The 16957-nt window shown below is 42.4% G+C and overlaps 1 protein-coding gene across 1 annotated transcript in view; it reads right to left on the bottom strand.

The window, feature by feature from the left end:
- The window catches only part of LOC126176349 (phosphoglucomutase-like), a 166079-nt gene that overhangs the window by 27455 nt on the left and 121667 nt on the right, over window positions 1–16957 (bottom strand). Inside the window, exon 5 of the mRNA XM_049923502.1 lies at window positions 15999–16231. Within this exon, the coding sequence (XP_049779459.1) occupies window positions 15999–16231 (233 nt within the window). The remainder of the gene's footprint in view (window positions 1–15998; window positions 16232–16957) is intronic.

Below are 16957 nucleotides of genomic sequence, written 5' to 3'. Positions count from 1 at the left end.
TTTGCAAAGCTTGTGCGTTTCGTTATAATAAAGTGTTTTGTTTAACTACATTTTGTGTTCTTTTCATTGTTATCGGAAGATAACTTGTGGATACTCCTTGTATGTTAACATTTCCATGTGGAGGAGGTATACACATAGTGTCCCAAACCTTGCCGGCCGCGGTGGTCTCGCGGTTAAGGCGGAGCGCCTTGCTATTGCTACGGTCGCAGGTTCGAATCCTGCCTCGGGCATGGATGTGTGTGATGTCCTTAGGTTAGTTAGGTTTAAGTAGTTCTAAGTTCTAGGGGACTGATGACCACAGATGTTAAGTCCCATAGTGCTCAGAGCCATTTGAACCATTTTGTCCCAAACCTTAGGGTCAAAACTACAAAAATTGTAGAAACCCATAAAATGAATACTATAAGTAACTAATGTTGGAAACTAACATCTAGATTTTTAATAACGTAAGAATATACCGTTTATAGCGCATTTAAAGATCATAGCAACTGTCCAAAGTTTAGACCATCAGTGTCAGTGTATGCATAACAACGGTCCGGACACACTCTCTAAAATATTTCTGTACTCTGTTGAACAACGATTTAGCCAGCTACGACCTACCAATCACGTCATCTTCAGTTTCTGCTGAGGCAGCACACACTAACGATTTCAACTAAGGCCATAGCAAAAAAAAATCTGTATGAGCGAGAACCGGCGATTGTCGTAGCCTTAGGAAAGAACCTCTCCTTCCAATCTACCGTTGGGTACACTTGTTGTTGAGGCACTGGCAGTCATTCTCAAGTGGGATGATGCACCGTCGGCATGAAACCATAGCCTCTTGTGGAGAATAAGAAGCACAGTCTTCTGCCGTTGTTCACCTTTCAAACGGGATGGCAGTAAACAGTGCCCAGGTAACTTATCTTCTATATTTCTAAGTGTATAGAGAAACGTTGCTGGTGATTTGAGCGTGGCCTATGGATTTTCAATGCTCCACACACTGCTAATACGGAGTTGAAAACAACACCATGGCTGAACAAGGTTCCATCCACGAGCAAAACAAACTGTGCGAATCTCTACCCTGCAGTACTGCGGTACGTAATACATTGACAGAAGTGAACTCTGGCTTCAAAAACATTTCCGACGTCCCTTACACGCTTTGCTTATGGTAAGAGCGTAACTGCTATTCCAATAGTAAATTATACGATGTGGGCATTTCACATAGATGTTGACGCACGCTTGTTGAATCTTGCCCCACACGATTCAACTCATCTTCTTTAATTCGACTGTGTGAACAGTTATTTGTCGAGAACCTCGTCCAGCTCCTTACCGCTGGAACGACTCAGTTTCTCATAAGTTTGTGCCCACGGCAATGAATTCCTTCTCGTTGCAATCACTCTGTTTTGGAAACGTTTCTCTACATATTCGTTCGGCATCCGGCCAGTACATCACGCCTCACCATAAAATTCATCCCTGCAAGTTCCTATGATGAGTAACGCTCCATTTTCGACAACAGGTCACGAAATACGAACAGTTTGTAACTCTGAAGTTAAAATCTTCTAGGTTATTATGCCACGTCATGTTTCTTCTAATATGATCGACGTTTCGACCCCTCTGCTGGGATCTTCGTCAGGATCTTCTGGTGTCCACTACTGCTGTTCTATCAGTAGTGGACACCAGAAGATCCTGAGGAAGATCCCAGCAGAGGGGTCGATACGTCGATCATTTTAGAAGAAACATGACGCAGCCTAATAACCCAGAAGATTTTAACTTCAATGACAACGGCCTCGAAACCCTGCAGGCTTACATAGGTCTTAACTCCGTCGTGGAGACATCAAGACGATTGGTATTATTTATCCAAGTAGTTTCAACAATCTCGAAGTGGCATCCACTCGTTTGTATCGCAGCCTGACAAAATAATTAAGCATGCAGAAGACATGCTTAAGAGATACTAAAAGGTATCAGATAGATTATATAATGGTAAGACACAGATTTAGGAACCAGGTTTTAAATTGTAAGACATTTCCAGGGGCAGATGTGGACTCTGACCACAATCTATGGGTTATGAACTGTAGATTAAAACTGAAGAAACTGCAAAAAGTGGGAATTTAAGGAGATGGGACCTGGATAAACTGAAAGAACCAGAGGTTGTACAGAGTTTAAGGGAGAGCATAAGGGAACAATTGACAGGAATGGGGGAAAGAAATACAGTAGAAGAAGAATGGGTAGCTTTGAGGGATGAAGTAGTGAAGGCAGCAGAGGATCAAGTAGGTAAAATGACGAGGGCTAGTAGAAATCCTTGGGTAAAAGAAGAAATATTGAATTTAATTGATGAAAGGAGAAAATATAAAAATGCAGTAAATGAAGCAGGCAAAAAGAAATACAAACGTCTCAAAAATGAGATCGACAGGAAGTGCAAAATGGCTAAGCAGGGATGGCTAGAGGACAAATGTAAGGATGTAGAGGCTTATCTCACTAGGGGTAAGATAGATACTGCCTACAGGAAAATTAAAGAGACCTTTGGAGATAAGAGAACCACTTGTATGAACATCAAGAGCTCAGATGGAAACCCAGTTATAAGCAAAGAAGGGAAAGCAGAAAGGTGGAAGGAGTATATAGAGGGCCTATACAAGGGCGATGTACTTGAGGACAATATTATGGAAATGGAAGAGGATGTAGATGAAGATGAAATGGGAGATACGATACTGCGTGAAGAGTTTGACAGAGCACTGAAAGACCTGGGTCGAAACAAGGTCCCGGGAGTGGACAACATTCCATTAGAACTACTGACGGTCTTATGAGAGCCAGTCCTCACAAAACTCTACCATCTAGTGACAAAGATGTATGAGACAGGCGAAAAGCCCTCAGACTTCAAGAAGAATATAATAATTCCAATTCCAAGAAAGCAGATGTTGACAGAGGTGAAAATTATAGAAGTATCAGTTTAATAAGTCACGACTGCAAAATACTAACGCGAATTCTTTACAGACGAATGGAAAAACTGGTAGAAGCCGACCTCGGGGAAGATCAGTTTGGATTCCGTAGAAATATTGGAACACGTGAGGCAATACTGACTCTACGACTTATCTTAGAAGAAAGATTAAGGAAAGGCAAACCTAAATTTCTAGCATTTGTAAACTTAGAGAAAGCTTTTGACAATGTTGACTGGAATACTCTCTTTCAAATTCTGAAGGTGGCAGGGGTAAAATACAGGGAGGGAAGGGCTATTTACAATTTGTGCAGAAACCAGATGGCAGTTATAAGAGTCGAGGGGCATGAAAGGGAAGCAGTGGTTGGGAAGGGTGTGAGACAGGGTTGTAGCCTCTCCCCGATGTTATTCAATCTGTATATTGAGCAAGCAGTGAAGGAAACAAAAGAAAAATTCGGAGTAGGTATTAAAATCCATGGAGAAGAAATAAAAACTTTATGGTTCGCCGATGACATTGTAATTCTGTCAGAGACAGCAAAGGACTTGGAAGAGCAGTTGAACGGAATGGATGGTGTCTTGAAGGGAGGATATAAGATGAACATCAACAAAAGCAAAACGAGGATAATGGAATGTAGTCGAATTAAGTCGGGTGATGTTGAGGGTAGTAGATTAGGAAATGAGACACTTAAAGTAGTAAAGGAGTTTTGCTATTTGGGGAGCAAAATAACTGATGATGGTCGAAGTAGAGAGGATATAAAATGTAGACTGGCAATGGCAAGGAAAGCGTTTCTGAAGAAGAGAAATTTGTTAACATCGAGTATAGATTTAAGTGTCAGGAAGTCATTTCTGAAAGTATTTGTATGGAGTGTAGCCATGTATGGATGTGAAACATGGACGGTAAATAGTTTGGACAAGAAGAGAATAGAAGCTTTCGAAATGTGGTTCTACAGAAGAATGCTGAAGATTAGATGGGTAGATCACATAACTAATGAGGAAGTATTGAATAGGATTGGGGAGAAGTTTGTGGCACAACTTGACCAGAAGAAGGTATCGGTTGGTAGGTCATGTTCTGAGGCATCAAGGGATCACCAATTTAGTATTGGAGGGCAGCGTGGAGGGTAATAATCGTAGGGGGAGACCAAGAGACGAATACACTAAGCAGATTCAGAAGGATGTAGGTTGCAGTAGGTACTGGGAGATGAAGAAGCTTGCACAGGATAGAGTAGCATGGAGAGCTGCATCAAACCAGTCTCAGGACTGAAGACCACAACAACAACGAAGACAGTATCGGATATCAATGTCACTTAGTACACGTACACACCATCGGCGTGTATATAAGTGATTGGAGCTGTAATTCTCTGTGCCAAGTGGAACGGCTGCCAGAGTCGGCGTGTATATAAGTGATTGGAGCTGTAATTCTCTGTGCCAGGTGGAACGGCTGCCAGAGTACAATAGTGCTGCTCCTAGTTAGTGTTGTTACCAGACTTGGTAGGAAATATATTGAGCATGAACAGAGCCAGATATTGCGTGGTGACTGCGGTGGCCATGGAGACGTGAGACGGCGTTATCAGCACCTGACAGAGTTTTGAAGGGGCCACATTGTGAGTCTCCATTTAGCCAGCTAACTGAACCATGCAATACCCAGATCTGAGGGTATTCAAATGTGATAGTGGTCTGATTTTGGACTGCTTGGGAAAATGAAGGCAGGTATACTCGTCGTCAAGATTCTGGTCGAACACGTCTGATCACCATAAGGGATGACCGCCTTATTGCGGACCTAGCACACCATAACCCCTCCACTTAAGCATCTACCAGCTGGAAACAAGTAATGGATTTCCTGCAAGTTTCTCTGACATCCTGCACCAATGGTCGGAAGCTAGCAGCAGCTGGACTGGGGAGTTACCGTCTCATGCGTAGGCTGCCGTTAACACCACAACATAAAAGGCCGATTTTGGAGTGGTGCCGTGTCCGAGAAGCGTGGTATGCTGATGAACGGCCGGCCGTTGTGACCGAGCGGTTCTAAGCGCTTCAGTCCTGAACCGCGCTGCTGCTACGGTCGTAGGTTCGAATCCTGCCTCGGGCATGGATGTGTGTGATGTGCTTACGTTAGTCAGGTTTAAGTAGTTCTTAGTCTAGGGGACTGATGAGCTCAGATCTTAAGTCACCTAGTGACCAGAGTCATTTTAACCATTTTTTGCCGATGAATGTCGCCGCATTGTGTTCACCGGTGAATCGCGATTCTGAAATACCCTTGACACCCATCATCAGCGATTACGGTGGTGAACTGAGGAGAAGTCTCATCCTTCCAATGTATTGGAGAGGCACGGCCATGTTACTCCTGGTGTTTTGATGTGGAAAGTGATTGGATATGACTTCAGGTCGTGGTTGGTAGTGATTGAAGAATCTCGTACGACACAACGGTACGTCACGTACATCCTGGGTCCTCAATTGTTACCTACCATGTGATAGTATCGTGATGCCATTTTTCAACAAGGCAATGCTCATCCACACATAATAGGTGTCTCGGTTAACCGTCTGCATGGCACCGAGATACACCTGTAGTCAGCAAAGTCCCCAGGTCTGTCCCCGATAGAACATGTGTGGGACAAGTCCGGACGTCAAATCTATTCCAGAGCCAGTGTCCAGGAAATCAAGTTCCTTTTACAACATCGCCGACCAGGTTGTATCAAGAGAGTATACAATAATTTTATGCGGAACATCCAGCCCAGAGGAGGTGCAAGGTCATACTCATAAGTAAACTCGTATTAACAATTTCTTTGTAAATCTGGCTCGATGTTGTAATCACTGAAACGTCACATTCCCTCCCAAGCCGCAAAATTTCTCTTCGTCTCATCCTCCTCTTCCGGGAGCTTTACTTTTCTTATTTCAGGAAGTGTAATTTACAAACACTTGTCTCAAGTTCATTGGCCATTTAAGACTTCGTGCCCCTTTAAATATTGATTTTCAACCATTATTTCGTTTATCTTCGATATAATTTTTATTCTAGAAGTTGGAGACGCTCGGTCATTTTCCCCTTAAAACACTTCACAATATGGTCCTACGATCTTTTCTAGCCGTTGTCTCAAATTACTGTGTAGCGTAGAGAACAAAACTTACATTTAGTTAAGTGAAAGAAAATGGAAACTGAAAATCTATTCAACGTTCCTGGCAGATTAAAACTGTATGGATACTGGAATTCAAACGTGCAACCTTGCTTTCAGTTGCAGGTACTCTTACCAACTGAGCTACCCGCCACGACTCACGACTCAGCCTGGCAGCTTTCCTGCCACTAGTACCTCCCTCGCATTGCCGCCAAAAGACAAGGTTTTGGGTTCGCGTCCCGTCCGCAGCACAGTTTTAACGTGCCAGGACGTTCCAAAACTGCGCGAACTCCACTGCAGAGTGAAGGATACTTTCTGCGAAAATGTAATGCAGTTGTTGTTGCTGCTATAGTGTTCAGTCCGAAAATATTTTGGTACAGTTGTTCAAGTAAGTTAAACCTGAGGAAGTCTCTTCATATCTGTATATCTTCTGCTTGCTATAGTTAAGCCTTTGCATACACTTCCCTTGATTACCAAATTAACTGTTCCTTGATGTCTCTGGATGTGTTCTTTCAGCCAATACTTTCTTTTAGTCAAGTTGTCCCATTTTTTTCTCCCTGATTCAAATAAGTATCTTTTCGTTAGGTATCTGCTTTACCCAAATAACCTATAATATCTTTCTGAAGCACCATGTTTCAAAAGTTCTCTTCCTGTCGATAATGTTTATTGTTCACGTTTCACATATATATAATGCTACAATCCGGACATTTCAGACAAGACGGTCAAACATTTAAATTCATATTATATATTAAAATAATCTTCTTTCCAGAAACATTTTTCTTGTTGTTATCAATCTGCATTTTATATTCTCTTTGATTCCCCCCATAGTCAGTTAATCTACTATTTTTATTGTTTCATTTCCTAACCTAATTTCCTTAGCCAACCCATCTCTCTCACTGAACTATCACCTACCTTTAATGTACAGTACATACTTCGCTCTTCGGCCTACAGTCTGTTTCCTATAAAAATTGGAGATAAATTTTTGCTCCCTGTATTTTATTCCTTATTGTCAAAAGTTTTAAATTGACAGATACTATGAATGTGTTTGCATGTTTTCAATCTATCTCCAGCGGCAAATCGTAGAGTCAGTATTGCCTCGCGTGACCCCACATTTCTCTGTAAGCCAAACTGACCTTCCACCAGCTCGGCTTCAACCAGTTTTTCTATTCTTCTGCAAATAATTCGTGTCAATGTGTTACAACCGTAGCTTAAACTGATAGTTGGTCAATGTGCAACATGTAATTTTATTACAAGGAGTTGAGGCAATAATTTTCTTTCAATGGCACCGCGTCTACTCATCATTACCAATATCGTCCAGGTTTATGGTAACTTACACGCAGGGCTTGGCCAGAAATGAAAATGGCAGAAGTGGGAGCACCAGATGACCAAGCGTTTAGAAAACAAAAACAAACAAAAAAGTTTTAGCGTATGTCTGGTGCGACCTGTAACAGGGTTACAATTATTGAACTGTAAGAATTAAAATCGTCATATCTTCTGAACGGTTTGCGCTAAGACGTTCAAACTACACGGTTGGCCGCGGTGCATGATGGGAATTAGTACGGTTTGGTTTAACGACGAAGCCCACTTTCATTTGGATGTGTTCGTCAATAAGCAAAATTGGCGAACTTGGGGGACAGAGAATCCGCATTCCGCGATCGAAAAGTCTCTTCACCCTCAACGGGTGACAGTGTGGTGTGCGATGTACAATCACGGAATAATCGGTGCGATATTCCGCGATGGTACAGTAACTACCGATCGGTACGTGAAGGTTTTGGTAGATGATTTCATCCCCATTATCCAAAGTGATTCTGATTTCGACAATATGTGGTTCATGCACAACGGAGCTCGACCCCTGCCGGCCGGTGTGGCCGTGCGGTTAAAGGCGCTTCAGTCTGGAACCGCGTGACCGCTACGGTCGCAGGTTCGAATCCTGCCTCGAGCATGGATGTGTGTGATGTCCTTAGGTTAGTTAGGTTTAATTAGTTCTAAGTTCTAGGCGACTGATGACCTCGGAAGTTAAGTCGCATAGTGCTCAGAGCCATTTGAACCAAGCCAGCTCGACCCCATCGAAGTAGAAGAGCTCTTTGGGACCGCATTCTGGCTCTGGGCTACCCAGAGGCCACTGACATGGGCCTCGATTGGCCGCCATACTCTCCAGATCTCAAAACATGCGACTCCTTTTTGTGGGGCTATATTAAAGACGAGATGTACAGCAATAACCAAAAACCACTGCTGAGCTGAAAACAGCCATTCAGGAGGTCATCCACAGCATCGGTGTTCCGACACTTCAGCGGGTCATGCAGAATTTCGCTATTCGTCTGTCAATGATGGCAGGCATATCGAACATATCGTAACGTAAATCGAGATATCTGTAATGACATTTACACGCTGAATAAAGTGTGTGCACGCCGTAGTTTGTAACTAACTTACGTTTTTTCTCAAATAGTTCAATAATTGTCACTCTGTATGTTAGCGTAGTTTCCAAGCAGCGGTAGGCGCTGCGGAAAGAGTACAGAACGGTTATCCGGGCGTTGTGGGGTTGATTCCCCTTCCAGAAACTTTTTTTATTTGTAACTTTTACGTAACTTACAGTGCAAATAATCCGAAATGTGAACACAGAAATTCACTCTTATGCGGCTCAATATGCTTTAACCCTTCCTGGAAAATTCATGCCAACAGTCTACGTATGACTACAAGAGAGCACTAGTTCTTTTTTACCGAGGGATGAAATAACGGTGGATGAGTATGCATCAAAATATAGGAATGTCGTCAATACTTGTCAAAATCTAGTCTGGAGGACTGAAAACAGACTTACACAAATAATTTGTGAGTGATGTGATGAATCCCGACTTCCTCCTAATTTACTCGCGAGGAAGATGAACAAATCTACAATTAAAGGACCAGATTTTTTCAAGACCAAGATGGATTGCCATCGTGCAGTCTAAAGTGATTTTCTTCAAAAGCACTCCTCCAGTGCAACCCTGAGATGTATGTTTTTATCCTCAGGTAAATAATTTGAACAAAAAAGTTTAGAAACCGCTCTTATCTCATCGAGAAAGAAAAAGAAATAGCGCCCCGAGAAGACTGGATCAAAATGCATTCCAGCTAACGTCGCCAAAATTTGGCGAAATGATGCGTGACGCGTGGTTTGCTGTCGAACAACGCAATGAGAGGGAAGCTTTTATGAACGTACACCAAATTTGTTTTTCTACAGAAACTTTAAAACAACCATGTAATTGTAAAAATTCAGCAGTTATAAAGTGTGAAATATGTCGAGAAAGTTACTATCCATACGACGAATATTACCTCAGCAAATGAAAAACAACTACTGTAAAATAATACAGATATCTAATTTTATGTACTAAGTTCTCGTGTACGGCTTATAATCTCGCCCTTTAGTTTTATTTGCAACTCCAAATTTTTCCTTAGACTTTTCTTTTCATGTTTTGACGAAAACATTAATAAATACAAAATACTGAACATTATTTCGGTTTATTTGCAGCATAAGTAAGATAAAAATTGAAAAACGTTTCCGCAGAGGGACTCGACCCCACTACCCTCGGATTACCGTTCTGTATTCTCTACGCAGTGCCAACCCCTGCATGGAAACTACGCGAACATAAATGGTCCATGCCTCGCCCGACCTGCGCAAAAATTCTACTTTCCTTAAATGCTTGACCATCTGGAGCTCCAACTTCCGTCACTTTCGTTTCTGGCCAAGTCTTGTCTATGCCACAATGCTGGACGAAATTGGTGATGACGAGTAGGTGCGGTCCCCTTGTTAGAAGATACACTCAGGAAATGGAAACCTACGTTTACAGCATTTGTAGATTTAGAGAAGCCTTTGATAGTGTTAATTGGAATACTCTTTGAAAGTTTTAGGGTAGCAGGGGTGAAACACAGTTGGGAAGAGCATACCACAGAATTGCTTAGGCGCCTAAACAAGTCTGTATTTGCACTTAGAATGATGTAAGATGTAGGAGATGTAAATATAAAAACTTGCATATTTTTGGCCGAGTCTTGTCTGTGCCACAACTTACTTTCATTCTATTATATCATACGGGATCATATTCTGGGGTAACTCATCAAACAGAAAAAAAGTGTGTAATAAGAATCATTTGTGGTGTAAATTCAAGAACGTCATGTAGAAACCTGTTCAAGGAACTTCAAATTCTAACCACTGCTCCTCAGTATATTTATTCCTTAATGAAATTTGCTGCAAGTAATATATCTCTATTTCCAACCAATAGCTCAATACATAGTATCAGTACTAGGAATAAGAACAATCCACATAAAGACCTAAAATCACTTACCTTGGTCCAAAAACGGTCCAATATTCAGGAACACACATTTTCAATAAATTGCCAGAACCATTAAAAACTTGGTTTCAGATAAAGCATGGTATGAACATAGTTTGAAAGACTTTTTGATAGGCAACTCCTTCTACTCTGTAGACGAATATCTTAACAGTGACTGTTAGGCCAGCTTAAGCAAAAATGTCTGTTGGATTTCAGTTTCGACAGCACTTGGTCATAACAGCCAAGATTAGGTATTTTGTGTATGATAAATTTATTAAAAGTGCACAACTGTTTTTTCATTCTGAAAGTGTATTAATTCTGTAAATATTAGCATTTCCAGCTTACTGCAACGTATTCGTCTATTTTGACAATCTCCTGACAAATGATGAGGATGGTAAGTATTGTTTTCAAATGCTTTATGTTTTTTATGTTATACCTTATGACATGTTCCACAACCACGAGAATCATCTAATTTTTTAGGTCTAAGGAACGAAAACTGAATCTAATTTAATCTAATCGAAAAGTTATCTACAACTTGTACAGAAATCAGACTGCAGTCATACGAGTCAAAGGACACGAAAGTAAAGCGGTAGTTACGAAAAGAGTGTGACAAGTATGTTGCCTATCCACAATTGTATTCAGTCTTTAGACTGAGCAATCTATTAAGAAAAACAATGAGAAATTAGGGAAGGGATTTAATCTTCAGGAGAAGAAATAATAACTTTGTGATTTGATGAGGACATGGTAATTTTATCAGACAGGGCAAAGGACTTGGAAGAGCTGTTGAGGAATGGACAGTGTCTTGAAAAGAAGTTATAAGTGATCTACAAAAATAAAATAAGACTAAATGAATGCAGCCGAGTTAAATCAGGGGACGTTGAAGGGATTAGATTACGAAATGTAGACGAGTTTTGTTAGGGCGCAAAATAACAGGAGATGGCAGAAGAAGTGAAGATATTAATGCAGACAAGCAATACAAAGAGAAACGTTTCGGGAAGACAGAAATTTGTTGACGTTAAATATACATTTAGTTGTTAGGAAGTCTTCTTTGAAGTCGTTTGTCCGGACTGTAACCTTATACGGAAGTGAAACGTGGTCGATAAACAATTCCGACAAGACGAGAAAAGAAGCTTTTGAAATGTGGTGCTGCAGTGGTGCACTAAGGATCAGATTATGGTAGATCGGATATGTAACGGGGAGGTGGTTGCTGTTATGGTCTTGAGTCCCTAAATGAATGCAGCCGAGTTAAATCAGGGGACGTTGAAGGGATTAGATTACGAAATGTGACACTAAAAGTAGACGAGTTTTGTTAGGGCGCAAAATAACAGGAGATGCAGAAGAAGTGAAGATATTAATGCAGACAAGCAATACAAAGAGAAACGTTTCGGGAAGACAGAAATTTGTTGACGTTAAATATACATTTAGTTGTTAGGAAGTCTTCTTTGAAGTCGTTTGTCCGGACTGTAACCTTATACGGAAGTGAAACGTGGTCGATAAACAATTCCGACAAGACGAGAAAAGAAGCTTTTGAAATGTGGTGCTGCAGTGGTGCACTAAGGATCAGATTATGGTAGATCAGATATGTAATGGGGAGGTGGTTGCTGGGTCTTCAGTCCGCAGACTAGTTTGATGCAGCTCTCCATGCTACTCTATTCTGTGCAAGACTCTTCATCAACAAATAACTACTGCAACATACATCCTCCTGAATCTGCTTAGCATATTCATCTCTTGGTCTCCCTCTATGATTTTTACAATCCATGCTTCCTTCCAGTACTAAAGTGGTGATCCCCTGTTGTCTCAGAATGTGTCCTATCAACTGATCCCTTTTTTTTAGTCAAGCTACGCCAGCAAATTTCTTGTCTCCCCAATTCTGTTAAGTCCCTTCTCATTATATATGTGATCTACCCATCTAATCTTCAGCATTCTTCTGTAGCACCACACTTCAAAAGGTTCTATTCTCTTTCTTTCCAAACTGTTTATCGTCCGTGTTTCACTTCCATACATGGTTACACTCCAGAGGAATATATTCAGGAAATTCAGGAAAGACTTCCTACTACTTAAATCTACGAGGGATGGAACTTTAATAGTGGCAACTATTCATTTACAGCTCGAACAAAATAGATACGTGTTTCAAAGTCTTATTGACCTTCAAAGTAGCCACCAGTACTGTGTATAACCCGTTGCCAGCAATGTGGAAGTCGTAGGATACTCTTAGAAGTGCCAGTTGTGTTGACAGTTCGAGCGACGCGGTCTATTGCCCGACGAATTTGTAACAGTTCTGAGGCGAACGCTTGAAGTGTTTCCTTCAGTTTAGAAATAGAGTTGAACTCACGAGGGCTTAAGTCAGGGGAGTGCAGTAGGTGGTATAGCACTTAGCAGCCCCCTCAGTCAAACAAATCAGTTACAGCTTGCACTGTACGTGCTTGAGCACTGTCCTGCAAAATGATGGCCAGGCCCTGCAGAAAGTGTCATCACTTCTGTCTCTGAGCTGGTCGTAGGTTGTGTTCCAAAAAATCTACTTGGCCCTGAGTGCCGAATCGTCTGAAGTTTCACGAATATTGGTTATTAGTCATATCCTCTGTCCTAAGAAGAACGATGTGCAACGGAAATTTAATTAGTGAAGTCCAGAACGACCGATCAGGGTTTGCTCTTAACTAAACACTTCAAGTAATTTTCTGTCACAGAGTATATGAGGTTATGGATTACAGGAGGAGGAAAGGCATGCCTGTACGCACGTTGCGACGAAGTTTAACGAACTACAGAATTGCACAATGAGCAATTATTTAAAGATGTAGTGTACTCCTGAAATTACATTTACGTGGAACACACATTAAAATACTAATCCTATGGTTCCATGCGAGCAAACGAGAAAAACGCACCAATCATTACTAGTCACCAATGATTTGTGGACTAAGGGAACGCTAGATGAGCACCCGACTGGTCGCACACAAAGATTCAAACTCACCGAGTAAACGAAAGTCACCACTTCCCAATAATAAATGAACTGTAAAAGGTGGCTCGTGACTCACAGCGAGTAGAACCATGAAAGTTAATTGAGCACACAGTACTTGAAGTGAATCGTGAGCAATTAAGTACCGAGTTCAGTTCCATTTGAATTACGTAAAACGTTGCTGCATATGGACCTTTGCATCTGTAACATGGGTAATGAAGAAAAGAGATGTAAGCAGATTGCAGGCATGTGAGATGAAGTTCCTCAGAAGTAGGACAGGAGAAACAAGAAGAAGAGAGTGGATGAGGAATGAAACGGCAAGGAAAATAGTGAAAGCGGAACCCCTGCAGAGAAGGATAGAAACATCAAGGCTAAGATGATATGGGCATTATGGAAAGTGGAAAACAAGAGGATTCCCAAGAAGATACACGAAATGGAGATGCGAAGGAAACGAACAAAAGGAAGACCAAAGGACAGATAGCAGAGAGGTGTGGAAGAGTGTGCTGAAAAAAGAGGTGAAGACTGGACCAGAGTGAATACAGTAAGATGGTGGGAAAACAAGACTAGACGGCGAGTCTTATGCTCCGAATAGACACACCCTTGGGCTGGAAACTGTTCAGGTTCATGATGATGACGATGATGATACTGGAACGATCACTTGCGAGAATACCGCACTGCTCCCAACAATGAAGTTTAATCCTTATGAATCCTAGCTCAGAACTGAACTCCCACTCAAAAACCACTGTTTACAAGTGTACAGAAACAAATGTCGTACTCACTTGACCACTGAATAGCGACTCAAGCTCCGCGACTCGACTCTTCCGTTCCCCAGTAATTTCCCTGTGCAAAAATGTAAACTGCCTCGCCTCTGTGTACAGGTGAGGGCGCACTGACCAATTAACAAGATTAGTTTGCCAGTAAGAGCAGGTGTCTCATGCAATCAGAAGGCGGGAGAAGCAACACCTTGTTCTTTCAGCCTAAAATTTTCCATAAATAAACAAACAGTCTTGGTTGCAGGGCTGTAATTATTGCTTATTTACCTATGACGCGTTTCGCCTGTTTCAGACATCTTCAGACTGGCTGGTAGCAGATGGTGTCAGGCACATGAGATACCGAGCACATAAAATGTCCGAACAGATAACTGCCCTCATCCTTGGTGAGACATGCACCGTAGTCCAACGAATAAAGGATCAGGCGTGGTGACAGATCCATGTAGGCCTGATCCGACATTCGTTGGACTACAGCGCGTGTCTCGCCAAGGATACCGCCCAATGTTTCCAAATAATTGACGAGGGCAATTATTTGCCGGGATGTTTTGTATGCTTAGTATACTGTTTGCCTAACACAATCTAATATCAGCCTACCTGAATATGACCGAATCAAGCCATATACACCATTGATAAATAAATAATAATTACAACCCTGCAACCAAGACTGATTGTTTCTTCGTCGTATATTACTAGTTGCTGTACAAACCTCGCTACGAGTTGGAAAAGGTTTTATAAAATTTTAAACTGCATTGAGCTGCTGAAATTTTGAAGACGGCATACCTACTCTTGGATTCTGAAGGCCCAATCGACTGGGTTCACATCTAGGGACGCACAGTCGAGTCTGATGACACAGTGTCGTGGTAGACAGTCGCCACCGAAGCTGGCTTCGGAGATTAACTGGCTTACCAGGTTGCTACTGCAAAGCTAAACCAAGAACTCTCGCCTGAATTTGCCTAGTTTCATACGTTTGTAATTACACCCACGTTCATTAAAATTAGTGATAATCATTGTTTGTGCCTGGTGGTTATAGGTACATATTGTGCTATCAATTGTAATTAAGATGAGAATAAACACATTAAATTTACATATTAAGATAGTAACTGCTCTCGAAAGAACAGGTGCCATTGATGACCCTGCAGCTTCTCTAGAATAAATCATAATTAATTGAAACTCTCAGCTGCCAACAGGTGTTGTTGATATACCTCGATGGGGACAGCTGAAAATGTGTGCCCTGGCCGGGACTCGAACCTGTCGGCAGCTGAGGGCATCAATTAATTATCATTTATTCTAGAGAAGCTGCACGGTCATCAATGGTATCTGTTCTTTCGAGAGCAGTTACTATCTTCATATACAGTTAAAGACTATCCAGCCATTGACCTTCGTCTGTGCGAATGGGCGCAGGTTGCCTGAACTCTTACGGGAATCGTCACGTTAGTGTGCATAAGTAATCAGTGGATGGGCAAATATCTATTAGGTGCATTACGTATGTAGATTGTGGACAGTTGGGAATGTGGGTCTCACGGGAAGCGTGCAAGGGATGAGTCCCTGCAGTCGCGCTATTCATCTGCGTCCTCGCTGGCTCAGATGGATAGAGCGTCTGGCATGTAAGCAGGAGATCCCGGGTTCGAGTCCCGGTCGGGGCACACGTTTTCACCTGTTCCCATCGAGGTATATCAACAACAATTGTCGGCAGCTGAGGGTTTCAATTAGTTATCACTTACATTAAATTTAGTTTCCCTGCGTGATCTACCTCCCTGGCACGAACAGTGTGAACATGTAACATATGAGCAAACGCAGTCAGAGAAAACGACACTTTCCCAAACTTGATAAAGCAAAACCACAAAATAAAACGAGAGGCGGATTGATTGACGCCTTTCAAGACACGCTTGGAGAGCTACATCGAAACCGTCTTCGGACTGAATACGGCAGCAACAAAACAGTGTGAAGGGATTCCTCGGCGCTTGCAGGCGAGCGCACCTCTGGAAGTAGTGGCGGCCGAAGTGCTTCCAGTGGTCGGCGAGTATCTGGTGGACGTGCAGGCGCAGGTCGGCCACCACGGAGAGCCACGCCAGCACCGCCCAGAGCGCGTCCTTCTCGCGGATGTGGTCCGAGCCCGTGCCGAAGCTCTCCTCGCCGCACAGGCACACCAGGCCCGCGTCCATCAGGTTCCCGAAGTACTTCCAGCCTGTCGGCACCTGTCCACCACCTCTCTGTCACACGGACGAGCCACAGGTGCCACCAAGAGCAAGTAAAACCTTCACATTAGAGGAACATCTATTACGGATATTATTTCGTTGTTTTTCTCCACGAGTTCAACTAATATACGGGGTATTTCAAAGTCTTTCCATCAAATGTCTAGAGCTGACAGATCACGCCATGAGGAATACCGTTTGTTAGAGACAAAATATTCCTGACACTTTCCGGAGACGCAAGGCATCCTTTACTGTTCGCCGGTCCTGTGAGTCAGGTCTACTAAGCAGGTGTGCTGCATACCACTTACTCCAGAAAACTGATGAAGAGATTTTCAACAAGAGCCGGCCGAAGTGGCCGTGCGGTTAAAGGCGCTGCAGTCTGGAACCGCAAGACCGCTACGGTCGCAGGTTCGAATCCTGCCTCGGGCATGGATGTTTGTGATGTCCTTAGGTTAGTTAGGTTTAACTAGTTCTAAGTTCTAGGGGACTAATGACCTCAGCAGTTGAGTCCCATAGTGCTCAGAGCCATTTGAACCATTTTTTTCAACAAGAAATTTTTAAGAATGAGTATCTCTACGTGAAGAAAGATGTTTCAAAATCTAATGAATAACTTTAATTTCTCTCAGCCCAGCATCTTTCGTGGAGCCGATGTCTGCATTATACGCAACGCGCATTTCATAAGCACGCAGCCAGGTGCCTATCCCCTGCAGCCTCTCAGGGGCATAACCGATGCAAAAGGACAAC

Source organism: Schistocerca cancellata, chromosome 3, assembly GCF_023864275.1.
Source record: "Schistocerca cancellata isolate TAMUIC-IGC-003103 chromosome 3, iqSchCanc2.1, whole genome shotgun sequence".
Classification (NCBI taxonomy): Eukaryota; Metazoa; Arthropoda; class Insecta; order Orthoptera; family Acrididae; genus Schistocerca; species Schistocerca cancellata.
Note: the sequence above shows the minus strand (reverse complement) of the source record. Positions and strands in the feature narration are given on the sequence as shown.